Source organism: Petaurus breviceps, unplaced genomic scaffold, assembly GCF_028583685.1.
Source record: "Petaurus breviceps papuanus isolate PSGF00001 unplaced genomic scaffold, PetGlider_PUasm1.0 400, whole genome shotgun sequence".
Classification (NCBI taxonomy): domain Eukaryota; kingdom Metazoa; phylum Chordata; class Mammalia; order Diprotodontia; family Petauridae; genus Petaurus; species Petaurus breviceps.
The window spans coordinates 4,197,797-4,207,735 of record NW_027186316.1 but is presented as its reverse complement, the minus strand read 5'-3'; the positions used below and the strand labels follow the sequence as shown (position 1 = coordinate 4,207,735).

The 9,939-nt window shown below is 40.4% G+C and overlaps 1 protein-coding gene across 1 annotated transcript in view; it reads right to left on the bottom strand.

Moving 5' to 3' along the window:
- Positions 1-9,939, bottom strand: part of COL4A5 (collagen type IV alpha 5 chain) — a 211,520-nt gene that overhangs the window by 168,803 nt on the left and 32,778 nt on the right. The window contains exon 2 of the mRNA XM_069100381.1: positions 3,171-3,230. Within this exon, the coding sequence (XP_068956482.1) occupies positions 3,171-3,230 (60 nt within the window). The remainder of the gene's footprint in view (positions 1-3,170; positions 3,231-9,939) is intronic.

The following is a 9,939-nucleotide window of genomic DNA, read 5'->3' as shown; positions in this document are numbered from 1 at the left end:
AGGAAGGAAGGAAGGAAGGAAGGAAGGAAGGAAGGAAGGAAGGAAGGAAGGAAGGAAGGAAGGAAGGGAAGGAAGGAAGGAAAAAAAGAAAGAAAAGCAAGGTCACAATGGAATCCAAACACCTGGATAACTCTCACTTTAATTCAGCCAATGGAGTTGTATATATAGTTCCCATTGCCCTGGAAAAATGACCAAGATTTTAGTGGCCAAAAAAAATTGCAAATCCTAAGTGTATGTAGTATTGTACTTTCCTGTGGAGGGAAAAAAATGATCAGATATGAAATGAACTTTTCAAATATGAATGTAAATCCTTTTACAGGGAAAGGACCACTGAACCAGACTGAAAGATGTGTGGGGGAATAAATACATATGGTCTCAGGATGAGTGATACAGGAAGATTAGACTAGAAACAAGTGATAGGCTGCTAGTTGGCATAGCAGTGGTCCAGAAAACGGGCCTTCGAGTCAGGAAGACCTGAGTTCAAATAAAACCTCAAACACTTACTGAGTATCTAATCTCTGTCTACCTAATTTTCATCATCTATAAAAACAGGAGGCCAAAAGTACCTACCTCCCAGGGTTGTTGTGAAGATAAATTTATAGAATATTTGTAAAACACTTTGCCAGCCTTGATGCACCTTATAAATGCTTGTGATAATGGTGATGGTGAGGGAACCCAAGGGTTTTTATTTTTGTGTGTGTGTCATGGATTACTCTGGTAGTTTAGTGAAGCCTATGGACCCATTCTCAGAATCATGTTTTTAAATGAATAAAATAAAGATGACAAAGGAAGCTAATTGTTTTAAAATATAGTCAACACCTATTTTATTTCATTTTTTTTTTATTTTATTGTATTTTGCTTTTTGAAGGGGGAAAGGCAGGGCATTTGGGGTGAAGTGATTTGCCCAAGGTCACACAGCCAGTTTTGTGTTAAGTGTCTGAGACTAGATTTGAACTCAGGTCCTCCTGACTCCAGAGCCAGTGCTCATTCACTGCACCACCTAGCAGCCCCTCAACAACTATTTTAAACAATGAGTTCACTGGCCCAAGACTAAGAAGCATTGGTGTAGAGAAAGAGCAAGAATCACTCTTTAATTTTTGAATACAGTGTCCAGGATTGAAGAAAGAAGACAAACCCCAGAAGTTGTAGTTCATTCCCTGACCTAATCATGACTGATGTTCCCAGGTACTTAGAGTCACTTAATAGACCCTTGGTACAATTAGAGGCTCTGGTTTCTCTTCTCTACATCAAAATTAAAATGCAGAGACCCAAGCTCATGCCTCAGTCTATTCTGAATCAATCTAGAATCTGGGTAGAGTCAATTCACAAAGCTTGAAGCTATATAGGAGGCTCCATTTCACAGAACCAGGCCAAGACTAGTCCTCAGGGCCTATTTTAAGGAAAATGCTCAGGCCAGCCATGTCAACAGTCCTTTCCAGGCTCCACTCCTGACTTTCTGGACCGTCTCTACCACCTCTCTAAGCCAGCACCTTCCCTCTCCCCCCTTTCAACTGCCTTTTCTTCATTTCTTTCCCTCATTAGACTGTAAGCTCCTTGAGGGCAGGAACTTTCTGCTTGTATTTGTAGCCCTAGCACTTAGCACAGTGCCTAGCTATTAAGTAATTACCTAACAAATGCTTGTTGACTTGACTCAACAATAGTAAATGCATCCCTGTTTTGGTACTAGTGTCCCCTAAGAGAGTTGTATGTTATAATAATAGCAACAATAACAATAGCTAACATTTATATAGTACTTTCTATGTGCCAGACACTGTGCTAAGCATTTTAAGATGATTATCTCATTTGGTCCTCACAACAACCCTATAAGGTGGGTACTGTTATTATCCCAATTTTACAGTTGGGGAAACTGAGGCAAAGAGAGTTAGGTGACTTGCCCAGGATCACACAGTTAGTTAAGTGTCTGAGGCTGGATTTGAACACATCTTCCTGACTTCAGGCCTGGTGTTCTCTCCACTACAGCACTGCCTATTTGCTCCAATGATATTATAAATACTATAGAGGAAAGGTAGGTATGACTGCTTCTCTGCCCTGAAATCCAGAATCAGACTAATTTATCTGTCAATAAGAATGGATCATGGGATTTGAAATCTAGAGCTGGAAGAGCCATCTTATACAAACCACTCATATATTTTACAGAAGAGAAAACTGAGTCCCAGAAAGACTAAGTGATTTGTCCTTTATCACACACAGGATTCTAAGTGTAGAGCTAAAAATACTTTAGAAACCAACCAGTCCAAACTCTTCATTTTACAGAGGAGGAAACTGAGGTCCAGGGAGAAGAAACATCTTGTCCAAAGTCAAACAGGTAATAAGCTGGCATCAGGACAGACTCAATTATCTCACTGAAGCTGGGGTCCTCATGGAAAATTAGAATTCCAGGTTGGAAGAGTGCAAATTTTCTGCTGCTAAACACCTTTTACAGATGGACAGTATGAAGGAAGGGGGGAATGAACAGAGATGGTAAAGTCCAGACAGACTCATGAGGAATACAGATGGAGTTAGCAACTTTCAGCAGTAGTCAGCACTCTCTTAGGACAGCTTAACCTGGCCACAGGGAAATTAGAAAACTTTAGGATACACATAGGAGCCCATAAGATTAATAGCATCCGCACAGCCCAATATAGAGTATCTACTCACACTAATGAAATTACCAACCCTTGAAATATTCAACTACTAATAATGAAGTAGGATGCAAAAAGGCATGAGAACTAGCCATCAGAAAACCTGTACTTCCTGCCTTATGAAACTGAGCAAGGACCATAGCAAAGTCATCAATACAGAAATGCAGCTTCATTTTAGCCCATATGATGATATGGGAAGCTGGGATTCCATGTCAGGTTTATTAATGTGCTTTTGCAGCCTCCCCCCTTCCCCCACCATGGTCATGTTCATATCCATGGTTCACTGTTCAAGTAAAGATCAGGCATAAATGTCTCTGTAAAGGATCTGTAAGTAAGTCTGTGGTTGGGGAGGCTCACACTTGTTTAAGGGAAAAGTGTTTCAGCCAGCTGATTAGAACTAGATGCTTTGAAATAGAAGAAATAAAAGTGAGAAAAGAAAATGAGAAAGAACAAAGAGCAAAGTATTACATCAACAGATGTCTTGACAGACATTCTGAACAACTTAGCAAGCCCCTTCCGGGGCCTTACCTTCTCCCCTTTTATTCCACTGCAGTCACACTTGGGTCCAGATGAACACCCAAGACAAACCTTTAAAAAAGAGAGAGAGAGAAGGGTGATTCTCAACCCCAACCCAGCCTTGTACACATAGCATGTCTACACATGTGGTCCTCAGGCCTGTGCTGCCTCAGTTCTTCTGCATCACTGGGGATACAGAAAGAGTGGTAAGAAAAAGGTTTGGAGGGTCTAAAAATCACAGTTCATAGACCATCGATAAACATTCATTTGGTTAATGGTACTCTCCATGTGATCTCCTCGTCCAATGACCAACACTTGGACATATTACCAAAGATAGTGAATCTCATCAATCATGCCATTCTCACTATAAATGAAGCCAGAAGGCAAAAGAAAATTGGAACAAAATAAACAGGTGGCTCACAGGTTCTCCAGGGAGAGGCAAATGAAGGAGGTGGCCAAGCTGGTTTAATTGTGTATCCAGAGGCAACCAGAAACTTTAATTCACAGGGCATTTTTGTCAGCCTGCATTGCAGGGCTCATAGTAAGTATTCGCAAAACAACCACCATGAAAATAATTGCAGTTTGTGCATCAACATCTGTTGCTGAGAATAAGGAGCAAGTTGAATTCTATGAAGAAATCAAAAACACGCTCAAAATTAAATCAACATGTATGCCGATAATAGGTGATTTCAATGCAAAGGTAAGCATGGGGAAGGTGGGAGAAAAATATGGTGGGAAACATGCATCAGGAATAAGAAATGAAAGAGGCTAATAACTTAGAGCCTCATGTCCCAACGGTATGAATACTCTCTTGGAGAAAAAATTGAGACCCACTGGCAACAAATATTGTTGTCCCCCCCCCCATGAAACTAATTATATTTTAATCAACAGGAAAAGACTCATTACTGGTGTAGGAAGCATTTCAGAATCAGCTGTCTGTGCAGAGTCAGATCATTAAATTGTTAGAGCAAAAATCCTAAATTGGTACAAAGCTAGAAAAAGAAATAAAAATGAGCTAGGCAACACAGTGCTAGACTTAAATGTTAAACTTGGCATCAGGAAGATCTGAGTTTAAATTCTACCTCAGATTCTACTAGTTGTGGTACTGTGCATTAGCAAGCACCCCAGCACAACCAGGATGGCCTCCTAGCACGAGTTCTTTGATCTGCTTTGCTAAAGGAAAGATAACTTTTAAAGGGGTCAACAATCTTACTTTAATTACAAATAAGTAGAAAATACAAGCAGAGAAATTAGCACAGAGATTCAACAGACAAGGCTCCTATTGTCTGAACAAAGTAACACAACCACGAACCACTGGATCGGGGGAGCACCAACATCTGAGTAGTCGGGGGTCCTTAACAAATGGCTACTAAGAGTCCTGTCCAGGAAATCAAAATATCCTTTTCATAAGCAAACCCCCAAAGTAAAATGCCAACCTCCCAGTACATATAGTTTTCAACTAACCGTTTCAGAACCAGAAGGCACCACAACCCTTCTAAATCAGTGTCTAATTAGCTTAGTACCAAAAGGCGTGAAAGTCTTCCTACAAGCAAGCCTCCCTGTAAGCAAGCCTCCCCCTTAGGCAAGTTCCTCCCCCAGTGGTCTCTATGTGACTCAGGATGTATCACAGTTGTGAAAGCAGCAAGACATTCGTGGTTGAAATATGTGTGTGCCTTTAGACCTGAGAACACGGCTCCTGTTCCAAGGGAAAAGGGGACACATGATCTCATAGATCTATAAATGGACAGGGAAGATCTTCCTATTCCATTAACATTACATACCCTGGGCAAATCACTAAAATCTTTCTCAGCCTCAGTTTCCTAATTTATAAAATGGGGATCATAATAGCACCCACCTCCCAGAGTTGCTGTGAGGATAAAATGAGATAATATTTGTAAAGCATTTTGCAAGCCTTAAAGCACTATATAAATGCTATGATGATGATGATGTAAAATTTAAAAACTCCAAACTGATCTTTTTGAATAAGTCATTGCAAAGATGATCAAAGATGGAAATAGTCAGTGTTGAAGGAGCTGTGGGAAGATAGGCACACTGGTGCGTTGTTGGTGGAACTGTTCATCAGTATAACCATTGTGGAAAACAATTTGGAATTATTTCAAATAAAGTCTAAAACATCTATAACCTTTGACCCAGAGATTCTACTACTAGGCTAGGACTCCAAGAAGGCCATTGATAAGAACAAAGTCCCCACATACAACAAAATATTTGCAGCAGCACTTTTGGGGATAGTAAAGAATTAGAAACAAAGTAGATGACAAATCAATTGGGGAATAATAGCTAAACAAATTAAATGAATGTAAATCTAAACATGAATGTAAAGAAGTATTACTATGTTGTAAGAAATTATGCCTGTGATAAATAGAGAGAAGCTTTATGAATTGTTGCAGAGTGAAGTAAGCAGAACCTAAAAACATATATATACAATGGCTCGTTGTTGTTGTTCCATTGTTAAGTTGTATCTGACTCTACATGACCCCCCGGACATTGCCCCTGGTGTTTTCTTGGCAAAGATACTAGAATGGTTTGCCATTTTCTTTTCCAGTGTGTCCCTATTTTACAGACGAGGAACTGAGGGAGACAGGTGAAATGACTTGCCCAGGGTCACACAGCTAGTAAGTGTCTGAGGTCACATTTGAACTCAGATTTTCCTGACTCCTGGCTCAGTGCTCTCCCTAACCACTTTGCAACCTAGTTACCCCATATATACAATGTCTACAATGATGTAAATGGAAAGAACCAAACACACACAAAAAATCAAAAACGAATGTTGCAAAATTACAAAGAACAAGTAAGGCTCGGAAAAGATAGGAGAAGGCCGCATCCCCACCCCACCCCTTTGTAGAGGTGGGAGGTCCATGTGTCGTACATTGCACATATTTTCAGACTTTTTAGATGTATTGATAAGTTATATTGATTTTTTCCCAATTCTTTTTCTTCTTTTGTCTTAAAAATGCTATTAATCCAAGGGATAGCTCTTTGGAAGAGGGAGGGGAAAGAACATTGGGAGAAACTATGGTAATGCCAAAAAAAGACATTGATGATATTTAAAAACAAGGCACTAATGTTAAAAATGGGAAATGGACAGAGAAATGAACATTGAAATGAATGATAACAGAAAATGTGTTGGAGGGGGGACAGAGTTTTGAGCAACCAATCCTCAAGATATCTGAGAGAAGACATGAAAAGTGGAAATGATCTTGGAAAAAAATCTCGAACCTTATTATCTGACATTTTTCACCACGCTTCCACCCCCCCCCCAAAAAAAACAATGAAGAGAATCTGGCTATTTTTCTATCTCTACAGGTTATTTTTTCCTTTTAATGAGAATAAGCTACACACACAACATCCTTGATGAAGGTTTGAGAAAGGAACGAGCGAGCTTTTACAAATGATATTCTACAGCAGCCCACATCTTTATAATTACACAACTGAGTGAGCAGTATTGAGAATATACTGGGCTTGTCTGTTGACTTTGATAGCACAAAATGCTGCCTTAAAGGCCCTCCTGCAATACAGTGTCTCTCATGCACACATCAAAAATCCAAGATTTCTTGAAAAATGCGTAGTAGTAATTTCGGCGTTGCTTTTCATCTTTGTGGGGATCTGAGGGCCCTAGAATTTTCCAAGGAGGGAGAATTATGAGACACTGGGAAGTGAGACTGTTGTATCTTCTCCCGGGCAGAAAGAGGACGAGGAAGATGTGCTGTCCAGAGCCTACTAAAAAGGAAGACGCCACACGATCTGTACACTGGTGCCTGGCACCAGCTGCTTCCCTTTCCTTCTGTTGCCTTTGAGACAGGCTTTCTGATTGCCAAGCTAGGGTCTGGGGTGATCATTGACTGCCCTTGGAGCCAAGATCCACTGATTGCTGGGCGGGCCTCTGTGGGCCACAGCTGCCCTTGAACTAGAACTGCTGAGGTTTTCTATGAGGCAAACCAGGACTGTGGCTACAGCAGCTATTACCCAAGCCTCAGGAGGCCAGGAAAAAGATGACCAGATACCAACCAATAAGGGTGACCCAGATATGAAAGCAGAGACCAGAAGGAAAAACAGTCCTCTGAGAATCCTGCCTACTGGGAAGCAAGGAAGGGAGAACTCATTTCTCCCATTGTTTTTCTCTGCTTTCCACTGTGTAGTCTGGGAACTGGAAATGGGGCTCTGGATGCATATCCCTCCCCTTATTCCTTATGATTTAAAAAAAATTTCATTAATGTCTTTTGTCTTTGCAATGAAGTCATTTCAATACCACCCTCACCCCCAATGAAACCTCAGTATTACCATAGATAGATAGATAGATAGATAGATAGATAGATAGATAGATAGATAGATAGATGATAGACACCACCATCCAATGTAGATTTTGTCCAAGACCTTTTCCACTTTTCATGTCTTCTCTTAGACATCTTTTTTTTTAAAGCAATTGGGGTTAAGTAACTTGCTCAGGGTTACACGGCCAGTTATTTCTGGGTGTGGTGCTAAGTATCTGAGCCTGGATACTATCCCTAGGTCATTCCTCTTAGACATCTTAAGAATTGGCCCAGGGGCAGCTAGGTGGCCGTGAATAGAGCACCGGTCCTGGAGTCAGGAGAACCTGAGTTCAAATCCGGCCTCAGACACTTGACACTTACTACCTGTGTGACTTTGGGCAAGTCACTTATTCCAAATTGCCCTGCCTTCCCCACTCCAAAAAAAAAGACAAAAAAAGCATTGGTCCCTCAAAACCAGGTTCCCCTTCAACACATTCTCTACCAGATCTGACAACATAGATCCCTTCTCATCAGATATTCTCATCTCACTACTACAGTGTTTCACTCTATGGTCCCTGGGACTGTCTGGTTCTTGGATCACTCAGAGTTTGATTTCTATCTAGCAATCTATTCGTTTACATTATTGCAGTCATATATATATATATATATATATATATACACACATATCTGTGTGTATGTGTATATATGTGTATATGTATGTCTATGACTGCATACATACACACATACATATATACATACATATGACCACAACAATGTAAATATATTTTTATCTCATTAGTCTGCATCAATTTATACATTCTCATGTGTTTCTCAAAATTCCTCATAATCATTGTCTCTTACCATACAATAATATTCCATTACATTAAAAATCATTAAAATTATAATCGAGTATTGATTAAATACCTATAGTATGCCTGACACTGGGCAAGAGAAACAAATATAAAGAATGAAATAATTCCTATACTTAAGGAGATTACATTCTATCAGGGAAGACAAGAAGGACATATAGAAGTCTGCTGTAGTCAGGTACAATTTTGTTTGGGGGAGGCGGCACTAGCAAATGGGGACATCAGAGGGTTGTGTTTGGGCTATGCCCTGAAAGGAAGAAGGGCTATAAAAGGAGGCAGAATGTTCTAGGAATGGAGTGAGATTCTATTCTAGGCGTTCCAGTAGAAAGGCACAGAGATGGGAGATGAGTTATCATGGGTAAGGAACAGAGAGAAGGGCACTCTGACTGGACCACAGAGTATAGAGCAAGGGAATAGTGTATAATGAGGCTAGAAATATGGGTGGGTCAAGTTGTAAAGGGATATAAAAGCTAAACGGGTCAATAGGTGGCACTGCAGTGGATAGAGCACATTTCAGACCTGGAATCAGGAAGACTCATCTTACCGAGTTCAAATCCAGTCTCATACATGTCCTAGCTGTGTGACCTTGGGCAAGTGACTTCACCTTGTTTGCCTCAGTTTCCCCATCTGTCAAATGAGCTGGAGAAGGAAATGTAAACCAAGCCAGTATCTTTGCTGAGAAAACCCCAAATGGGATCACAGAGAGTCAGACGCGACTGAAAAATGACTGAATGACAAAAATGAAGTTTCTATTTGATCCAAGAGGTAACACATGGCCACTGGAGTTTATTGTATCAAGGAGTGATATGTGATATGGTCAGATCTGCACTTAAGAAAAATCATTGAGGCAGTCAGACCAACTAGAAGGCCATCATAGTAATATAATGACAACAACAATAATAACAGTTAACATTTATATAGTACCTTACATGTATTATTTACTTCACAGGTTTGAAAAGCACTTAATTCATTTAATCTTCACTACAACCCTGTGAGATAGGTACTATTATTATACCCATTTTACAGATTTAAGTGACTAACCCAGGGTCATACTAATGGCTGAGGCAGGATTCAAACACATCTTCCTGATGCCAAGCACTGGTCTTCTACCTAGTTACCTGCCATATACTGTCATCTTGTCGGTCAGTGACATACAGAATAGGAAGTGCCTTGATTTTCCTCAAAGAGTGATGGGGTCAGGCTTGAGAAAGGACAACAGCAGCGGTTTGACCCAGTAGAACCATCACAGGAGAACATCCAGGCAACAAAGAATTTGATTGGATTAAATGCTCAGGAGCAAGGTCATTTTGAGGGATGACCAAAGGGCACAAAGAGTATTGGAGAGAAGTAGGAAAGAAATCAATCAATAAATTAATTATAAGACTGTTATTTTTCCAATAATACTCCCCCCGAAAAAAGGAAGGAGGATCAATGAAATAGGTTCATTCAATTCAATCAACATGCATGAAGTCTTTATTATGCACCACACAATGCAGTGGCCACAAGGCCTCAGTTCTACCTCTACCACATACTGGCTGTGGGACCCCAGGTAGTCACTTCCCCACTTACTGTTCTGAACAACCTTCCAAGACTTTAGGTTGCCAAAAAGGCAGTGACTTGCACTACGAGAGGAATCCTCTGGGA